Source organism: Anguilla anguilla, chromosome 18 (assembly GCF_013347855.1).
Source record: "Anguilla anguilla isolate fAngAng1 chromosome 18, fAngAng1.pri, whole genome shotgun sequence".
NCBI classification, from domain to species: Eukaryota; Metazoa; Chordata; class Actinopteri; order Anguilliformes; family Anguillidae; genus Anguilla; species Anguilla anguilla.
In genome coordinates, this window is record NC_049218.1 from 18,428,297 (window position 1) to 18,450,384 (window position 22,088).

Sequence of the window (22,088 nt, forward strand, 5' to 3'; positions counted from 1 at the left end):
GTCAAATGCAGAGCACAAATTACCCCATGGGGTTCAATAAAAAGTATATCTTTATATATTTTTTTAACAACTGACTGATGGCTGTCATCTTCTGTTGAACACAGAGATACTCGGAATCTCAATAAATGTCAAAAGTGTGTTGTGCAGGGGCACCACCAGGGATTCTGGACCCCATGGAAAGATCTCACATTGGGATCCTCCCACCAAGAAAATCCTTCGGTCTAATATTTTTTGAGGGCCCTTTTTAAGTTTGACCTGTATACATTATACATAGGCTATGATATATGGTGTACTTACTGAAATTATTCAATAGCAATGAATTTATTTACATGAATTTATGAATTTATTTGTTCAAATTATTTGATTAATTATGCAAGTTGTATTTATCTCAAAGGTAAGCCATTTTCTGTGACCTGAGAACAGATAAAAAAAGGAACGTGAACAGGCCTTGAGAACAAGGAGGAACATCTGAATAAATAGAATATCTCATTTGCATACTTTACAATAGCCAGATTATTTAGTGGAAATGGAAATACCATTGGCACTTAAGGCCTAGTTCAGCTTTAGAGGTATACTATGGAAAATTGCTTCATAAAATTTTGCAGCTTAGTCTTTGAAACTTTCAAATGAAAAAACGTAGCACCCACCAAAAACTCCCTTAGGTTTCAACATACAGTCCAACAGAACAATTAGCAGGGTCAATGGTTTGAAAGATTCTAAAGGCTCCTTCACGTTCAGCTGTTGCATTGCAAGTCAGTGGAATATTATCTGCAGTAAACAGCCTCTCTGGATAAGAGCTGCTCTCTGATAAATGCCAGTAATGTTACTGAATCCTTTAGTATTTGTGTTATTCTTCAGGGTTTTTTTAAAGTATCCATTGTGAAACAGAATAAGTGAAATGGTTTTCTACTATTTATATAGAACATCATATTTATGTATACAGCAACTTATAGTAAGAAAGGAAATTATTAATAGAAGTAGAGACAAACATAACCAAAACTATGCATGACAAAGAATAGTGCATGGTTTGAGTCTGGAGTCTTTATTCTCAGCATTACTGTATTTAATAATAGCTAAAATAAAACCTTCATGTATGATAAATGGCAGAAATCTAAGTCATATTAAAAGGTCAAAAAATTACATTATCAAAAAAAAGGTAAGAAATTCTATTCACAAATTTGCAGAACTCAGAGAGTTGGAGGAATTCTTCCAAAGTCACTGTTCTACAAAAGCAAAATGCCAAACAAGGTTATTTACTGTCATCTTTTCAGCATTTTTTATGGATTCCTCTAATGATCGCAGTGAATATCCTCATACAACACATTAAATAGCATCTGTTACTATGGTTTTACCACTGATGAAAACGCATCCCCCTCTGGTATTTCTGCTGTATTGATAGACAATTGGGTGGATAATGTCCTAGATAAATAAGATGCATTATTATTACTAAATCAGATTATATAAAAAGAAACCAAAAACAAAGTATAATTCAGATTTATTCAGAATCACTTTTTTGCCTAAATTGCCAAACAATCACCCTCATTGGCATTTCAATAAGCTACTACTTGTTGTTTTAAGCTTTCCAGTACAACACAAGAACAAATCGCAATCTTTTTAAAGGAAGTGCTTTCTAAAGACACTGCAGTACAATTCAGCAAAGCCAAAATATTTATGCTTAAAGGAAAAATAGAATTTCAAATACAAAGAGGACAGCAAGTATGAACACACCATTGTTAATGTTTTCTGATCAATGGAACAGGTCACCTGTAAGATAAATCCAGTCTAATGTACAGCTTAGTGTTTGTTATACTTAAATAACCTCACACAAAGAACGCAGCTAACACAAACGTCAGAGAAAATATATACATACATGTTTGATTGAATTCTTTTCTCCAGCTACTAAAATAATTTGTGAATTGTAAAAATCTGATATATACAAATTGGACACATCCTGGCTGAACACTGCGAATGCATGCAGTGTGTGCATTAAAACAAAAAAAAATCATTATGGTCAAGAGTCAACAGTAGATTTGGACCACGGTTTCTTCTGTCCAGCCAAATATTTGGTCTTCATGCTGAGAGGGCTTGGATGGGGAGGGCAGGGAGGTGAATAAACACTTTGACTGTGAGCGGAGAACCCCGGTATTTGGGGGGGGTGGGCGGGGCCTCATTTGTTGCGGCGGTTGACGGGGTCTCCGAACAGCTCGGGGCAGCGCAGCTCTCCCTTGGCGATGCGGTCGCAGCGCACCAGCAGGTCGTAGTTGATCTTGTCGGTGATCACGCTGTCCTGCTTGTACTCGGGGTGCTGGGCCACGTACTCCCTCATCCATCGGGCCATGGTCATCAGCTGACCTGCACAGGGGGACAGACAGGACCGACGCTCAAGCACTTCACAGGGCTTTCCTAAAGCATCAGCTATATCCAACTGAACATGACTCTCAGCTTTCCGAGTCTTTACAGGAAAAACTGAAGGACTACATTTGAAGTGTGAAATATGAGCGCAGCAAGTGATCGTTTGATAAAGAGAATCAGAATTTTAACAGCACCTGGAAATGCCGCCTCAAGTGCCAGTTCCTCGTCAAAAAAGTCCTAGTGAATATCAACTGAAGGTGTGCATTTGCAATCTGGAAAGCTGCATCGTAATTTGTGGCGAATCTTTGAGGGGATTAGAACAGGGATCACTAAGAGCCTCATTACTGCTTATCGCACTGTGGCCTGAATGGAAATGGCTGGACTATGAACTGAGAGGGTCGAGATAAGACTCCAGCACTGACTTCCAAACGGCTATCTGCTGACTCACAGTGGCCACCACACCCTGCTCTTACTCACACAGAGGCACACAGGCAACAACCTGCTCAGTGCCTACTAATAACCTTCTCACAGCCTGCTCACAACTTGCCCACAACCTACTAATAGCCTTCTCACAATCTACTCACTGCGTGCTCACACCCTACTGACAGCCTGCCCACAGTCAGCCCATAGTCTGCTCACAATCTACTAGCACCCCGCTCAGTCAGCCTGTAGTGTACTCTCAGTCTACTAGCACCCCGCTCAGCCAGCCTGTAGTGTACTCTCAGTCTACTAGCACCCCGCTCAGCCAGCCTGTAGTGTACTCTCAGTCTACTAGCACCCCGCTCAGTCAGCCTGTAGTGTACTCTCAGTCTACTAGCACCCCGCTCAGTCAGCCTGTAGTGTACTCTCAGTCTACTAGCACCCCGCTCAGTCAGCCTGTATTGTACTCTCAGTCTACTCACACCCTGCTAGCAGCCGACTCAAAGCCTGCCCAACTCACACTCCACTCGGAGCCGAATGGCAGGCAGTGCAGCCTGGCAGAGGGCTCTGGAGCCACACACATACCTGAGGCCCTTTTTTTGATGAGCTTCAGGTAGTTGAGGATGGTGCACCGCGTGTCCACATCCACTTCCATGTTTTCCAGGTAGCAGTTGAGGATTGGAATGAGTCCTTGGAACACGCCCTCCTGAGAGAAGGCGGATAATGCATATACAGTCAGTAAATAATACACACTGAACAGAAATAAATGTAATAATGTTAAAAGAAGCAGTGCCAATGAAAAAAGTATAGAAGAATAAAAAATAGTGCATTAATAAAATTTTTTTATTAAAGAATGAATACATTTTTTTTCATAAAGAAACAAATATTGCAGCGAGCAATTATGGGGACCTGGCATGACAGCCCCAATGTAGCAAATGAGTCCCAACATCACTGTGTATATGCATTTTGATTGGCTTATGATGACCATATTTTTGGCCCCACAAGCTTTCTGTTAATAATTTGGTAGACATTCACAGGCGGGTCACGCGTACCTAATTCTCTGATACACCTAGTGCTTTCAAATTAAACTCTGTGGTGGAATTTTTGAAAGCATCGAAAATGGAGACCAATTCAAGACGGCAGCAACCCACAGGCCACACACACATTCCCCTGTTATAGTAACTGGCCACAGGAGCAAGTCTAAAATCTCTTAACAGTTCATTCCTCAATACACTTTAATATTTGGAACTCTACAGCACCACCATGTGGCCTGACTGGGCCAGTGCTGGAGGACTGGGGTTTTGACGCTGCTATGAATGTGAATACCAGGTGATGCCACATAATGTAAATATTTCTGCAAAGCCACACCCACATTCCTTATATGCATTATGATGCACGATACTGTTGCTCTGCTCAACAAATACTTGGCCCTAGGAGGATTTGAATATCATATTTTAGCATGCTGTAACAAATACTATACTGCTGCTGCTGCTACTGTTTTTACTACTACCGTAGAGCTACCATTTCTCATACCTTAACTGCACAAACAGTACTACTACTGAGAAGAGTGCCTGATGGCGGTAGTCAGTGCGTATGAAACGCTGTAGTGGTATTACAGGACGCTACGCTACCTTTCCGTTGATGATGGTGTCGATGCTCATCAGGGCGTACTCCGCGGTGTCGTTGTCCAGTCCGTTTGGGGTGGCGGGGGATCCCTCCAGAACGGGACTGCAGCCTGCGGGAAGGAGAGGAGGTTCAGCGGCCTCACGCGGCTTCCTCTCGCCACCGGGCGCCAGACCGGGTCCCGCAGCAGAAACAAACCGCCAAAGCAAACCTTTTTATCGCCGCGACTGACCGAAGCCTTTCGACGCAAAGCTTCTTCATGCTGTAAGCTACCGCGGATGAACATTAACCGTCCGCTGCCTTCCGAGTGTAAAGATAATTGGCAGAAATATTTACCCTTGAAGATGTCCTTCCGGAAGTAAAACATGCCCTCCAGAACCGCGTTCCGCTTCTGAGCCATTTTCATGTTGTCATCGACCTGACGAGGAACACAAGGGGTTAAAACCGGGCCCGCCCACCTGCTCACTTCAAGCCTCCGGCCTCCTAGTCTTCTGCAGGGAAGGAAACTCATTTGTCTTGGATTTCAGCTACAGGTTAACAAAAGCACACATTTTCTATTTCCATTCAAATTACCCTAATATGACAATGAACAGTTTTGTACTGGCCTGAAAAGCCACATTCCCTAGTAGTTTGTGGAAGCTGAACGATTCTCCTACCTTCGACAGGGGGATAAGAAAGTCCAGCTTGTAGGAAAGGATTACCCTGGTGAGCAGAACCACAAACACCACATACGCAGAGTTCTCAAAGTCTGTCAGCTGGACCTGGGTTGGGGGAAAATAAATCAAAACATTTCAAATGATTTCAAAATAATTTTGGCAAAAGTATGCAAAGGGTACAATAACTTCTAACTGTAATCACAAGAATTTCAAATAACCGCAAAATTCCAAATAACTTACAAATAGCTGTATTTGTCCATAGACAGGGCAAATGAACAGCCATCACTCTCGTATCTGTCCATGACCACTAATTGCTCATCAGCCTGCAAATAAGCTTCACCAATCTAATTGCTTCAGGAAATACTCCACCCATGACTCCACAAATCAGTAACCACTCCATTTATCATGCACCAATCAGAAATTAATACCACGGTCTCTGGTGACATAAACATGTCTAGTGTTAAGTGCCGGCTAAACAATGTAAATATCCAGCAAACCCTGGAGAGGCATGGCAACATTCAAATTCCAGGTGCCATTTTTGCATGTGTACTCTGTTCAGCAAAGTGAGCCGCTGTGGAGTGCAGTGCAGTCATTGGCTGTCGCCTAGTTACGTTGCCAGGGTCACTTGGTCACAAGGGTCAGAAAGAATGTGGTGAAACCTGTCATACACAACCTACGGGGGTGGGTCCATGTTTGGTCTGCAAGTTGTGAAAATGAATACCCTTATGTAAGAACCAAACAGGAACACCCGGTCTCCATCCCCAAGCTCGCAGAACGGAAAACATTCTGCATATGTTACATAATAATGACTGCACTGCTTTTCCCTCAGGTGCATAGCACGAAGCTAGCCAGCTGGAAGCTTGGAGCGAGCCAGATTCATACTCACAAATCCATATAAGAGTAAATACGTCATATCCAGAAACTTCCGTTATGCCTACTATGCAATGGCCTGGGCTTGGAGGTTGTTTAAACCGTGAACTTTTGCTAGGGGAAAATTCTGCGTATTTGTGAATATTTATGTGTATGTGTGTGTGTGTGCGCTTATGTGCAAGTAGTGGATACACGTTGCCAAACGGTTCAGCTTCCAGCAGAGGGCAGCAGTGGTATATTTCAGTCAGTAGCACTTGTGAGAATGGCTGCAGTAAACCTGCAGGAACCTCATGACACAGTCTCAATATGCAAACCAAGTACGAGGTGATGGGCGGTTAGTGTGGGAAAGCTCAGCTGTGTGGAACAGGAAGCTGCGTCGGTCCTGTTATACGAACGATGACGGATTCGGTTCACAATGTGTGATTTGTTAGCACAGTTGAGGACACGGGCCATTAGCTTGGAGAGCCACTTTGAGCACACTTTGGTTTGATGTGAATTTGGTGTGGCTTGTGTTTAGAAATCTGCGGCAGGAGTACAGGAATCTGTTACACTGTCACAAGACACCCCATCCCCTACCGGAAGCAGCCTTACCTCCATCGGGCGAAACTCCACCCTCCAGCCGATGTCCGAGTTCGGGGGAGGCGGCTTGAATCGCATTGTCTGCCAGTTGGTGGACTGCAGGTTCTGCAACACAGACAATAAACACTAAGCTGAAAAGAGCTCTCAGTTATACAGTAAGCTCAGGTAATAAGCGGCCTGTGGACATGCTGTACTATCTGAGACTTCTTACGGGTGTGCCTGTAACCTACGAGGAGGTCAGACCACATTTTACACTGCCACTTGGACAAAGTTCATAATCCCTGCTAGGAGTCAATGAGGTTAAGGGCTGAGGAGTCTAACCTTTTAAGGTGTAAGATCACAAATATCCGATTAGAATGTTCTTAATTGAACATTCTAATGATGCTGTAACAATCACCACTAGAATGTTCTTAACTGAACATTCTAATGCTGATGTAATAATAGCGGTAATTGAAAGCAACTGAGTTCTAGAACACTGACTTCTTGCAAAAACATTCAAAAAACCTACTCTTCAAAGGGTTAAGATCCTGATGACGCAAGCCGCTATTTAGTTTCCCTGAAATGGGCTGAACTACTTCCTTTGTGTTTTCCTATTATAGAACTGAAACCGGTTGGGGATAGATATAGCACTGAATGTGAATTTGGCCTGAATTAAATCAACGTTTGACCTTAACATTGTCTTTCAAATAATGCAGGTGTCCCTTTTACTTAAAAAGTTTGGTGAAGAACCAATGAAATTAAATTTGTAACTCAATATTATTTGGGAAAAAGCTTGTTAGAATCTATGGCCATAAAATGGATCTCTGAGAACACATTAGCCACAACATTAGAGTTCAGTGCTTTAACTTTAGAAATTAGCTGCAGGGTGGCAGGAGTATCCAAGTGATTATTGCTTTGCACAACTTCAAAGGAATTAGACAACATTCAGATCTAAAATTCAAATGCACGCTCGGAATGTGATTCTGTTGCAGAGCTCTAAAAGTGTGAGAGTATCGATTAGCACGAGACTAAGAGTACAGCATGCACCCACTAGCATGAGACTAAGAGCATAGCACGCGGCTATTAGCATGAGGCTAAGAGCACAGCACGCGGCCGATAGCATGAGGCTAAGAGCACAGCACACCGCCGATAGCACGAGACTAAGAGCATAGCACGCGGCTATTAGCATGAGGCTAAGAGCACAGCACACCGCCGATAGCATGAGACTAAGAGCATAGCACGCGGCCATTAGCATGAGGTTAAGAGCACAGCACGCGGGCAATAGCATGAGGCTAAGAGCATAGCACGCGGCCATTAGCATGAGGCTAAGAGCACAGCACGCATCCGTTAGCATGAGGCTAAGAGCACAGCACGCATCCGTTAGCATGAGGCTAAGAGCACAGCACACCGCCGATAGCATGAGACTAAGAGGACAGGCGAGGAGATCTCTCACCTCAAAGTGGTCGGATTCGTTTGCGTCGTCCAGGTGGATTTTCTCCTCGAAGAGGCTTAGAGGGTCACGGATGAAGAGGTGGGCTATGTGCTGTGCCAGCGGTTTGTCGATTCCTACAAAATCAATCTCAATTTTACAATTTAAGATAAAAAAAAAAATAATAATAATAATAATTTTGGGTTGGGTTGTTCGCTTCCATAGGGATTCCATGTTACACATTTATGAGCACGCTTCAGTGCTGTTTTTGGGCAGCGACTGCATCTCACGCTCGCCTACGATTTGCTTGAATTAGCTTTCAAAAACAATAAGCGCTTCATGTTTACAAATATTTTGATGTCTACCTCACTGAAGGCATTCAAGGTCAAGATGTTGCCATGTTGATAATCGTTTCATAAATTGCATGGTTAAATTGAAGTGTGCACCCTTACCAGCATTTTGAAATACCGGTCTGCACTGGGATACACATCTAAACACTTAAATATTTTACAAAGCACTACTTATTTTGATAAGTTATATATGACTTTAACTTATTTTTTATAACTACTCATTTTTTAAAGCTATTTTTAGCAAATAGAAGTATTTTACACTTAGGTACTTCAAAATATCTTTCAAAAATGAATGATGTGCCATAATGTATCATGACCTTTGAATGTGTATCCCAAAATGCAGGCAGTGTTAATGAAAGAAAACGTCCAGTTGACTTGAAGTGTGCACCATCAAGCCAGTGTCTAATAAAACGTGGGTATGCATCCCTTTCCACCCGGCAGAAGTGTAAACATATTGTAGCCTCATTAGAATGAAGGGCCCCTGTCACAGTGCAGTCAGTGCCCTGCCAGCGGCGAGGCCTCGCACGAGCAAACACATTACCTGCGTCCAGAAGCTGCTGGTTGATCTCCTCGTCTATCGTCAGTTCTATATCATTGTATTTCTCACCGCAGGGGGACAGGTAGCTGTCGATTGAGTCGTATCTGGATTTAAAGATTCTGAACTTGTTGTTTTTCAGGGGCTGAAAAGAAGAACAGAAGTTCTGACTTGAGCACGGGACGAAACTGAGCGAAAGTCTCGTGTGGCAGGGCTCGGTCTGGGAGTGGGCTTGTGCTGGCCGATCAGCCCGAGCTCTAAAAGTGCGCTTCTTTTCACGGTAGGTGTCTGAGACCGGAACATGCAGACAGAGAGAGCGAGAGAAAGACACCAAGCTGAAAGCTGAGAAGCTGTCGTGAGGCTTTGGTTCATTTTGTCTTTGTTTAGTTGATTATTTTTTGCCACGAGGGTGAAGACTTCAGCTTTGCTCATTCAAGAACTCTCTCTAATAAAATGCTGGCACACACCACATCTCACAATGTACAGTCATTCTGTCCCTCCCAGGGGAGTCACACAGCGTACGGCAGCCGGGTGATGTGGGGTTTGACAGGGGTGGCAGTGCAGCATAACGGTTAGGGAACTGGGCGTGCAACTCGGAGGTTGTGGGTTTCACTCCTGGGTGGGGCACTGCCATTGCACCCCTGAGCAAGGCACTGAACGAATTCAGTAAGTACCCAGCTGCGTAGATGAACTGTATGTGACATGTATGTAAACTGTGTAAGAGTGTCTGCCAAATGCCTTAAATAAACCCCTAGAATATAAAAATGCAAATGTAATTGCCCATATAATGATGTTAGTTTTTTTTACTTTTTTTTTTAGAAAATATTAAAAATAAAATGGTAGGAATACTCATTACTATAACAAACACAGAAGCCAACTCCAATTGTCTTCACAGACGAGGCAGCTAAATCACTGCATTAGAGTGCATTACACAGTAGCATTATTACACTACATTATGTGGTATAAATGCATTTATTATTTATAAAAAAAATACCATTATTGTTCACTCATACAAATGGCTGGTGACTGGAATGAAGCACATCGACCCGTAATCGACCACAAGGCCGCACTGCACCACACTGCCAATCAAAACAGCAGAACAGGACAGTCTCACCTCCACACCTCTCTCCTCTTTCGTCCGGTCGTCCACCGAGGCGGAGATGACCCCCCAGCGGCAGTCGATGTCGGAGACGTGGCCCCTGTAGAAGGGCGAGGCGGCGCTCAGGGCCATCTGCAAGCACGCACACCTTTAGCGCATGTGGACAGAACTCGTGCACACCTTTAGCGCACGTGGACAGAACTCGTGCACACCTTTAGCGCACGTGGACAGAACTCATGCGCACCTTTAGCGCACGTGGACAGAACTCATGCGCACCTTTAGCGCATGTGGACAGAACTCGTGCACACCTTTAGCGCACGTGGACAGAACTCGTGCACACCTTTAGCGCACGTGGACAGAACTCATGCGCACCTTTAGCGCACGTGGACAGAACTCATGCGCACCTTTAGTGCACGTGGACAGAACTCGTGCACACCTTTAGCGCACGTGGACAGAACTCGTGCACACCTTTAGCGCACGTGGACAGAACTCGTGCACACCTTTAGCGCACGTGGACAGAACTCGTGCACACCTTTAGCGCACGTGGACAGAACTCGTGCACACCTTTAGCGCACGTGGACAGAACTCGTGCACACCTTTAGCGCACGTGGACAGAACTCGTGCACACCTTTAGCGCACGTGGACAGAACTCATGCACACCTTTAGCACACGTGGACAGAACTCATGCACACCTTTAGCGCACGTGGACAGAACTCATGGCGGGAACAGGAAGCAGACTCAACTATCTTTCAACATCAAGGAAGAATGAAGCGTCACAGCCTCAAAATGGGCGGAGCTAGCATCGGTTATAAGTTACTCACTGGTTTTTCAGCCAACGATGGAGTGGAGAGCAAAATATTTAGACTGAAGGCAGCTTCTCCTATCAGGGAGCCCCAGTCCTCATCAATATGAATTGCTATGCTATGTAATGCTATGCAGTGTGTTTTTCCCACAGGCAATCGGCTGCATTTGTTTTTAACTTACCACAATGGGGCATATTGTAGCCAGCTGGTCATACAGGTATCTTGCCTCATTAATGCTACAAGCCTGGAACGTTACCTACAAAAAAAAAAAAAAAAACTGGCTTTAAATTACAAAAAGGAAGTTTTCCTGGAGAAGAAACAATACAGAGAGAACTGTGGGTTTCCTTTAGTTCAGTCTGCACTTCACCTTAAGTAACCTTGCAATTTATGCTGATCTCAGCTTACAGACCAACGCTAGAAGAAAATAAAAACATTTTTTTCGTTTCTTGCTCGACTGGATTGGCAGTGGAAGGAAGTGGGTTGAACTCGTTTGCCCTCGGAGGAAGTCACGATGCGATAAATCTGGGTGTGCCCACAGGATGTGACCTCAGGAGCGTGTAATAATCTTTCCAACTGTGCTGCGCGTCTCGATACAGCGATATATGCGGTGGGTGCGCGAGTCCTGCAGCATGCAGCACGGGTCTGGCCCACGGAACACGCAGGGAGCACAGGAGTCGCTGTGCGGAACAGCCTGCCAGGCCATGTAGCGGAGGCAGATACCCTGGGAGCACTCAAGACCAGGCTTGAGGACGCGCTGAATACTGTTTAGTTTGTACTGCAGGTAAACGATGAGCGCTAGGTACCCTCTAGCGGTCGGAAAATGGCGAGCAGTGTTTGGCTGAATGGCTAGTTCTCGTCATGATGTTATGTTAAGTTAAACATATTACATGTTATATTACAATTCATGCTATGCTATGCCTTACATTATGGTATGTTATATTATGCCATGCTATGCTACGTTATGCTAGGTTACTGCTATGCTAAGCCGTGTTACGCTATGCTATGAGCGGTAAGGCGGCTGTATGCACCTGCAGGCAGCAGTTACCCATCCCAAACCCCATGGCGTCCATGTAGATGTGGTCAGCGAGCGCCCCCCTTTCCGCCTCCCCGTCGTCTTCGGGGAATTTCTCCACAAACGGAGACGGGGTGTTCTTGTCCTTAAAAACTATCCGAAGACAACGAAAGGAGCAGGACATTAAAGGGTCAATTAAAGTCAACAAAGTTTGTGTTTCCGTGTGTGTGTGTGTGTGCGTGTTTAAAAAATACTTGTTCAAACACAAAAAACCTCCCCCCTCAGGAGAGATACTCACTGGGCACGTTGATCACCACCTTCTCCCCCCTCCTATGACGGATGTTTCGTGTCAGAGTGCTGGAAAGTAAAAAAGGCAAATAATATTTTTCTTGGAAAAGGCTTTTGGCGCAAATGAAAAACATTCGAGCTCAAGTACAAGATAAATACTTCAGCACACAAAACCCACTCTCATAGGATAGCTTTAAATCCTGATTAATTGGAGATCCTTCTCTGTCAAAAGTGCTCTAAAGGTGCTCTCTTTTTTTTCCTCCAGGAGTGCCAGATACCATTAAAATGCTGCCTTTACACCGCCCATAAAAATCCCAGAATTCCCTCAGGACATTATATCAAGTTATGTTCATTTACATACAGATCAAAGCAGGGATTTCCTTTGGCTTGGCTGGTTTCCTTTGGTTTCCTTGGTTTTGTGTAACCACAACACGCACTGCTGGCTTTCAGTCAGAAATCCAAAGGCAAACTACAGAGAATACTGTTTACATGGCATCACAATGTTACACTGTTTATAAATGTCTCAACAAATTGTAAAGAGAACACAGTCCTCCCACACTGAACAAATAAACATCAGAAAAGTAATACCATGTGTCTCTGCAGCAGGCATGGCGAAGGCACAATGCAGCGGCGCTCGTGGAGCAGAATGCGGCTTTTAAAACTGACCGTAACAAATTCTACGGAGAACCCCCTCTTATCCGAGCTACAGGAGGACAAACACTTTGGAGGAAAGTCAGTGAACCGCGGACACCTTTCCGGACTGCGTAGAAGACGAGGCACGTGGCTCGGCAAAGCCGATGTCTGAACAGCCCCTCCGGTTCTGGCCAGCTGCTAAGCCTGTGCCGGTCAGAGTCTGGGTCATGCCTCTCGTGTCCATGGGACAGCGGGCACCTTGTTGTTTTAGCCCACTGCGGCGCTAGTGGCAGTGGGGGGGGAAGGGGGGGGGGGGTCGACTCCCTTAATCCCCCATTCATTAGTCTGGCTCTCAGCCCCCATCAACATCCCTCCCCTGCCCCAGCCGAGTTACGTAACACCATCAACAACAGGCTAATGCTCAGAGTGCGGCTTTCATCCGGATCCAGGCCCGGTCAAACACTTCACTGCCCGGTCGAAGGCAAGGCACCATTGTTGGATATGTTTGGTGAGTCAGATACCGGGCCACTGAATAACACGATCCCCCAAATGTACAGGCAACGTTTTCAGTGGAAAGCCCCTGACATGACTACCGTACAAAGGCATGCAACAACAAAAGCCTGCCTGCACAAATGTCTTCACTCTCTTACAATGTCCTTCATCGACCTCTTTGAGAGGAATACTGTGTGTGAGAGCCAAGAGTGAAAAGAGCTGCGCTACGCTAAGCCCACGCGCGCTGCCTCACCTGAACCTCGGGTGCCGGTTTATAGCCTCGTCTGGGAAAAAGAGAGACTTGGAGGCTCCTCTTTCGACTGGAGTGGGCTTGAACTCCGGCATGGTGAAACCAGGGCAGCCCAGCCTGAAAACACAGGGATATCAGGTTGAGATGACATTCAGCCGCCGACGTCGAGCTGCTCTCCTCAGATCTGAACTGCAGAGACGGAAGGCCTCGGCATCGCCGCCTCCATCTCCAGGGAATGTATTTTGGCGGGACAGACGGAGGTAGAACACAGTGAAGAAGCTGTACATTAAACTTTTACTAATGACTGAGGGGGACATGGACTACCCTCTCCATAGAACCCAATATCCACTCAATCCAAAGGAGACAAGAGATTCTATTTAACTTTGGTTCGAAGCAAAAGTCACATTCTTGGACCTGCTGGGATTTCCTTATTATGAGCTAGCCTCGATAGCGATGGCTGGTTTCCACTAGCCGCTAATACCGATGTACACGATGACAGTGTGACTTGCTAATATAACTGGAAAATCAAACAAGGAGCTGGACAATTATTAAACACAACACAAATATTTAATCTGCTTAAAGATCGTGAACAAAAGGAGTTTAATTCAATCAAGACATACAGAGGGAAAAGAAGCCATTTGCAAGGGTTAAAGGTATTCAGGAAGAGAACGTCTCTTAAGCCCAGCTACCCTTAATGACTTGTTGACAAAGGGACCAAAATAAAAAAAATTCCCTGCATTTCTCCATACCTAGTACCTGTGCATCTTATTTCTTTTTCACCAAAAACACTCAACAAGCTTCCACAAATAGGCCACATCTTCAGTGGTGTGTTTGTGTGCATCGCCTGTCTTATCCGTGCCACTGACTCTCAGGTGTCCTCTTATGTGTTGTGCAGGGGGACCCAGAGACATGTCACCAGGGAAAGGTGTCTGGGAAACTCTGTTAAACAGAATGCAGGTGCTGTGTCACTGTGACAGGACAGTGCGCCAGACCGTGCACACCTGGTTACGGGCAGAGGGAGGGGCCTGCTGCCATCACATACCTGGGGAATGATGTAATTGTGCAGAGCGTCTGTCGCTCTTTGAGAACGGACGAAGCCTCCTTCCTCCTCTTGTCCATGTTGTCCTCCACCGTGTTGAACTCGGACATGGTCCCCCCGTAGGGCTGCCCGGGGGTGCCCTCGATCATGTAGCTGCCGTACTCTGGCCTCCAGAGCGTGGGGTGGCTGCGTGGGGGGGGTGCACACCAAACACACGCAGCGTTATTTCAGCCGATTTGGGGAGCTGCGCACTCTATGGCTACACAGGCCAGTGGCGCATTAAATGTCCCTAGGTGGGATTTTGGGTGGGGGGTGGGAGTTGGAAGGGCACAGTGTCCAACACTGGCCACATGACAGGCTTAGCTAAACTCTCAAACGAGTTAAACATGTTTTTAATCTGCACTGAGCCCTTATCTCAGTGGGGGAAAGTGCTGTGTGGAGCACATCAGAATGTGCAGCAGAGAGGCATTCATGAGGAATTCCACAGCGTCACCTCCCCCACCGCACGCTGCTGTCCCCCCTCCCCACCACCCCTGAGGCAGGGGAGATGTCCAACAGCCCCAGCTACTAGCCTGCTAGCACACTATTTGGTCCAAACACATTTGCACAATGCACACCGCCTCACAGTGTACACTTCGCTAATAACAGAGCAAAACTGCTCACCACACCACAATGTTCATCACACATTCAGCTGCTGCGCTATTAGAATAACTGATAAGGAAATGACTGTATCTTTAACCAGTACATAGCCTTCAAATGAGAACTCTCATTTAAAAGCAGCAAATAAACCTCTATCCCTTTAGTTGCAGAACGATTTCTTGATATTTTTCATTTTCACCCTGACATAAATTTTTAGGCCAAAAACAAAAACAGTGCAAGTCAGAAACCTGCTCTAAAGCAAAATCCTAAGTGCTTTCAATATGACTTTTTAAAAACGTATGGAACAAATAAAATAATAATGGAAGGAGGGAAGGGGTGTCAGAGTTACCCAGCTCACAACAAGACGTTTCAAATTGCACTGTACCAAGGACGTATATCCACAATAATATGAAATGAAGGACAGCTCTGCATAGTAGTCCTTTCTCTAAGCCACAAAACCCGCCAAGGAAACGGACCCTGCTCTGGGTTTCACACATTCATAACAACACAGCGCTAATCCAGAGGTTGTGACCTTAAGCTTGCGGTAAGTACCCAGGTAAGTGTGCACAGGGGCAGCCTGCGCATGTGCACTTAAATATTCCTTCAGGTTCAACCAATACAAACATGGCCCGTCAAAAGAAAGAACCAATCCAATCAATCAAACTTTAAACGTTAGCATGCAAATGTCACATTTTTACAAAGAAAATCACTACAATGAAGAAGAATGTTAAGTTGAACACACTCTCACTACAGGCTTGTGTACGGGAGACATGTTTGTTGGGTTTGCTTTCTAGAGACTAAATTCTTGAGGTCACCCCGTTATGGACAGTGCTGCTAAGAGTCCACTTACTTTGGGTTGGTTTTTTCACCTTTGTCCTGAAGCGTCTCCAGCACCTCGGCTCCATTCAACACCAGGCGAGCCTTTTCATCCTTCTCGTCCATTGCTACCAGCATGTACTCCACCTAGGAAAGTGGGAAAAACAAACACTAGAGTTAAATTGAACAATCAATTAAGTTCAATTAGACTTAGTCAAAACATTGCACTCGCCTACACAAAAAAGGTCCAATAAAACCATGCAATATCAACAATAAAATAAGGATACCCATCAAAAAAAGCTTGGGTGCCAGCTTTGGAGTATCTTGTACGATATTTCTCTTAAGTAATAAAATGAAGTTTCAAGCCAATTTGGGCTCTAATTTTCTGCTTTTGCCAAACTGGAAATATAAGTACGGGGTCAAAACAACCTGCCTGAACCTGTTCCAGGGCGGAAATCAACTACTGCCATTTCAGGAATCTGTGCATATCTGGCGCACATATCTGCGGACCGTAATTCATCTCAAAACCTCAAACGCAAACGCGCACAGAGGCAGCACCCTGACGCAGGTGTGCCGCTGGATGAAGAGCACCGTCAGCTGGAGCTTCCCTGACTGAGAGGAGACCGCGGGCGTCGGCGAGCCGCTCTCGCACAGGGGCGCGGGCCACGGCGCCGGCCGAAAACCCCGCGTCCTCGCTCTGGAGATAAAAAGGGGGACGCGCCCGCCGAGTCCCTTCCACTCCAGCAGACGGGCCTTTCTTAACTCCGATTGTGCTGCCCTGTAATCCACTGTCTGCACGTGGGATTAATCTAAAACAACAGCATTCCACAAGGGTTGAGATCAATGCGCTGTGACCAGGAGAAGGCACTGTGGACTTTGGATAACGCCACCATGCAACTGCCACTGGTCACCAAGTTACTTATCCATTTCAGCTCTGAGCATCATACGTCTGACTGCTATAACAGTGCAATATTTTCATACTGTAACAGTCCAGGGAGAGAGCAGCGCAAATCCCACACTGCCTTCAGATTTTGATGAGACAAGTGAACATTTGAACACAGCCTACATCATTTTTTAAAACCATTATAATTGAAAACGGTTTATTCCCATATTTGTTTTTCCATAGAAAACAGATATGGGAATACATATTCTTCTAAATAGTGTGGTCAGAAGAAGCCAGAGAAATTTAAATCCCTGTAACAGAACCAAGATAAGTTAGGAATACAACACGTCAGAGATATCCACCTAAACAAGCGTTCCACTTGACAAGGGTCTAGCCAACATACAGAACAGAAGTATTGGGACACAATCTTTGTTGTTTTGCCTCTGTATTGCAGCACATTGGACTTGAATAAAACAAAAATATGAGGTAAGGGTTAGACTGTCAGCTTTAACGTGAGGCTAAACATCAATTTCTGGTGATCCCGGTAGGAATTATGGCCCTTTTCATACACTGTAATCCCGTTTTAGGAGACCAAAAGTTAATCAAACAAAATGGCTGCTCAGCTGTTTCTTGGCCAGCTATGTGTTTTTGCATAATTCGATCATGCACAAAAAATCTAACAAAAGGTCTACAGTTGATTCTAGGACTTGAATTTGCATTTGGAGTCTGCTGTGGCAGTCTCTCAATATGAGGAATAAATAAGCGCCAATACCAGTAAAGCAGGCCACCATGAGGGTGAAAAATGAGAGTAAATCAATCAGATACATAGCCAAAACATTGGGTATGTCAAAATCAACTGTTCGATACATTGTTAGGAATAAGAACGCACTGGTCAGCTCAGCAATAGCAAATGAGCTGGTCGACCACGGAAGACCACTGTAGTGGGAGACGGAAGAATACTTTCAACGGTGAAGTAAAACCCCTTTTTCAACTGTTGAACAGAACAAGAAAGAACAATCCCCAGGATCTAGGCACAGATGTGAAAGACTACTATAAAGAGAAGATCACACCAGTACAACATCAGAGGGTTCACTGCAAGATGCACACCATGGGTAAGCCTCAACAACAGAATGGGTTAGAGTTTGCTAAAGTCTTACGGACAGATGAGACAAGTATTAACTTGTACCAAAGTGATGGAAAAGGGAAAGTGTGGAGAAATACAGGAACTGCCCATGATCCAAAGCACTCTCCCCTAATTGGTGAAACATGGTAGAGGTAGTGTTATGGCCTGGGCATGCATGCTGTTGCAACAGGCTCACTTGTCTTTATTGATGACGTGTTTTTCAGCATCAAAGAGTGAAATGTTCTTGACTGGCCAAGTCAATCACCTGTCCTGAAATTAAAATGAACATGCATTTCACTTGCTGAAGACAAGACTAAAGGTAAAGTGCCTCAGAAACAAACAGGAACTGAAGATGGCTGCAGTACAAGCCTGGCAGAGAGCATCACCAAGTAGAATACCCAGTGTATGGTGAAGTCTATGGATCACAGACTTAAAACGGTCATCAAATACAAAGGATTTACAACCAAGTACTAAATATGAGGACTTCATTTAATATAATGTTAATGTGTCATAAAATGGAGGGACTATGTATAAAAAGGGTTGTAATTCCTACACCGATTACCTGATGTGGATGTTAACACCCTCAAATTAAAGCTGACAACCTGCACTTTATTTCAAAACCAAAGGGCTGGAGTAGAGAGCCAAACGACAAAATTGTGCCACTTTCTCAATATGTTTGCATTAAACTGCATACTCCAGCAAGGTAGATTGCTGAGCAACTACTACTCTGAGTAAATCCATGATGCAATCCAGCATCGCACTTTCAAAGCAAAGTCAGTAATTCAGAAATGCTATACTTTACGGAAGTCTTCTTTGAAGGAAATGATTTTTTTCATCATCAGGAAACCAGTTTCCCTGAAGGCCGAATTTGCTAGAAATCACACTGACTTTGATGCCAACACATACCATTACATTCATAACATTACACTTGGAATTCAGTTAAGCATTGCGGGGTTTGTTTATTAACAATATACAAATATAATAATGGTACATTTTTTGACAAATACTACAACCCCCCCCCCCCCCCCCAAAAAAAAAACCCCACAAAAAAAACCAAAAAAAAAAAACCGCACGATTCAAATTATTTGAGTCCTTTGGGAAAGGCGAAATATAGGTTGATAAAGGACTCTGAGAAACAACATAGGTTATTTCCACGTAATTTAATCTCATTAGACATTTATCTTCGTACACATTAAATGTTGGAATTCATTAGAAATGCGATACAGTATGAAGGAATATGTACACAATCATTTAGTTTGAAACCATTTTATTTCCAGATTAAAACAGTGCGCATATCTTAGCTACTAACGCGACGTTGACAACAAGCAGCGATACCCTACAAACGAAGCTAAGCAACGTCCTGTCGGGCGATGCATGCACCTGCAACACTATTACATCCAGAGATCTATTAACTTTAAAGGGCCTGCACACAATGTCTTAGAATGGCCGCAACAGTCCATCTGAATTTCATCACGCCAGCAACAATGTTTGACTGAAACAAAGCTTCATGTAACCAAATTGAATGAAATGAGTAGATTAGCAAAGTTAGCGAAGGATGTCGCACAGTAAACTATAGTGCACGTACAGTGCCTACAATGAACAGCAAAGCAGCAAGAAAAAAAACACTTTCAGTTTATGGATCTTACCTCATCGCCCCATTTTAACACGTCCTTCTGTCGGTCTTTCACCTTGTTGTAGATGTTGAGAAACTGAATGATGCCATGTTTTCTAACATGATCCGCGTACTTTTTGGTCTCTTCCCAGTTCAAAGGAGACCCTTGTGACAGCAAGCCCATACTAACACAAATCTACAGTAACAGCACACTTGCTGGTATAAATCCAACGACTTAACTCGTTATTTGTGCAGAACAAATCGAAAGCTAGTAAGCTAATTAAACTGAAACTAAGTTTATTTTGTTGTTACCGTTAGCCACTTCCAAATGGAATTCCAACCGCTAGCTAGGTGTATTAGCTAGCCAGCTAACATGAACGAGGCCTTCTCACATTACTTATTAAAAAAATGTCTCCAACGAAAACTAACTCGAGCTTAAAGGTTGATCTTCTCTGCCGAGGCGACAGTATCATGCGGAACAATGAAAGGTGAATGAATTAAAACAGTAATTTATCGCGCCCGGAGGTCAGAGTTTCTCTGCGTGTTTCAGCAGTGAATGAAGGCTCCTGAAACACAGCACGCACACTCACACACACCTCCACGGTCGGCTTTTGAGTGAAATTGGAAGCTGCTTCCCTACTGGCACCCAGCGACGACAGAAACACACGTGACCCAGTCAGGCGGACGTACGTCATACAATGACTCAGCACTCCCTCACCATGTCAAACCCTCAATGAAGCGGTTCACGCCGCCGATAGAGACTATTGTGTATTGTGCAAAAAAAAAAAAACCGCAATATTGAATGAAGTGATTCTAATGGAGAAACGATTTTTTAACCATTAATTCCTTAGTAGGCGTGTCTCTACTTAAGCTACAGCATAGATAGACCAGGTTACATAAAATCATTTTGAATATGACAATAAGCAGAGTGGATTTTTTTTTTTTTTTTTCGTTTTTTACTCAACCAGTTATATATTTTATTGTGTCAATGATTTAATGTGACTGAAGCACTGCCACCACAAAAGCATCCTGGGCAACCCAGCTGTTCTATCTCCCACAATGCCCAATGATGAAAAACCAAGTTCAGGACAGAGAGGGACCAGTATCCCTACTGTTCACTCAAATTTTTGCTTTCTCAGAGCCTACAAGCCTACAGTATATCATCTTTTCAGTTCCATCCAGTCTTCAGTCAGCTGGTTTTGCCTGGGATCACTATGACTAAGCAGAATTAAGCTTTTGTCATGTGCTGTGTTTCACCATGTCTTTTGAAGACAAACCCTGAGGATCAGGCTACAGTAAATGCTAATTAGACTGAATATTATTGGTGGGTAATAGTGCGCTGCAAAAAGTGTCTTAACAAGTGTTTTAGTTTTGTAATGAAAATGTATTTTTTCCCCTCCCAAATAACTTCATCTTAATCTTACGTTTTTTGAGTCAAACAAGTGAAATTGTCTTACTCCATTGGCAAATTTTATTTTATTTTATTTTATTTTATTTTATTTTAGTTATTTATTACATACTATGTTGGTTTTACTGTTGCTATATTCTGTGATCTTGTCTTATATTTATTGTGTCTTAAATGTTTTTATAATCTCGGCTACATTGAAAATGAGGGCCTGGCCCTCAATTGTACCTCCAAAAATTAAATAAAGGTTATGATGAAATCCTGAAATGAGTAAAACTGTCTCTCCTCATTGGCAATCTTTTTGTCTTATTTCACAAAAAAGTAATAGAAATAAGATTTTATAGTCTAAACATATGACTAAATACTTGTTAAGATTGACTTATTTTGTGTTTTCGCAGTGTAGACATTGGGCCTCATTCACAAAACATATGTACAATCACATTTGATTGTAACAGTGTAAGAACATTTCCAAGAACATTTTTGCATTCATCATTTTTTTTCTTATCTGTATTTGTTCATGGCTGTTCCCTTATGCAAATCTCATGAACAGGATGGCGCATAAAATTTACTAACAGTCAGCATTCATCATCTCATATGCTTGGGATATGCTCAGAAACAAAGGTCTGCACATGTGTCATGAATCTCATAGTTTTTTGTAGGAACATTTTAAAGAACAAAAGTAAGAATAATTCAAGAAAGATTTTGTGAATGAGGCCAATTGCGAGGATTAAGTAATATATGTTTAATTATTAGACACTAACACCCTTGTTTGATGACCAGCACTGAACACAAGTGCACCAACAGTTAAAACCCTTCACTTATCCAACATGTAAAATGAATTTAGTTTATTTAATTTGTTATTTATTATAAAAGATATCGATTATTAATTAAATTGCCAAATTCGTTGAAAGGCAGAGCAACCTGTTGGATCAAAATTTTCCAAATGTACAACGCACTACCAGATTAAAATCAAGAGATTTATTAACCAAAAAGATAGCAGAATATTCCAAAAGACCAGAGATTAAGTGTAGAACACCTGGCCTAGATGTAGGACTCAGATGCCCACTTTCAACTAAATATTAAAAACTGGCTGCCAACTAAAAGAAAGGTGCACTTTTCATCTACTGAAAAAGAGGAGGGGGATGGGACACCCCCCTCTCCTGGCCTGTGTGTGCTTGATTAATGATGCAGGGGGAATCCA

The 22,088-nt window shown here is 43.6% G+C and overlaps 1 protein-coding gene across 1 annotated transcript; it reads right to left on the minus strand.

The window, feature by feature from the left end:
• Positions 1–1,026: 1,026 nt before the first annotated feature.
• gclc (glutamate-cysteine ligase, catalytic subunit) lies at positions 1,027–20,120 on the minus strand. The gene is made up of 16 exons (XM_035400681.1): positions 19,517–20,120; positions 15,899–16,011; positions 14,413–14,595; positions 13,374–13,487; positions 12,006–12,064; positions 11,724–11,860; positions 10,877–10,951; positions 9,908–10,024; positions 8,800–8,938; positions 7,933–8,045; positions 6,513–6,605; positions 5,052–5,156; positions 4,732–4,813; positions 4,404–4,507; positions 3,358–3,478; positions 1,027–2,352 (listed from the first exon to the last, which is right to left on the minus strand). Exons 1-16 carry the CDS (start codon positions 19,664–19,666, stop codon positions 2,168–2,170), a joined length of 1,890 nt encoding a protein of 629 aa, XP_035256572.1. The 5' UTR covers positions 19,667–20,120; the 3' UTR covers positions 1,027–2,167.
• Positions 20,121–22,088: the final 1,968 nt, after the last annotated feature.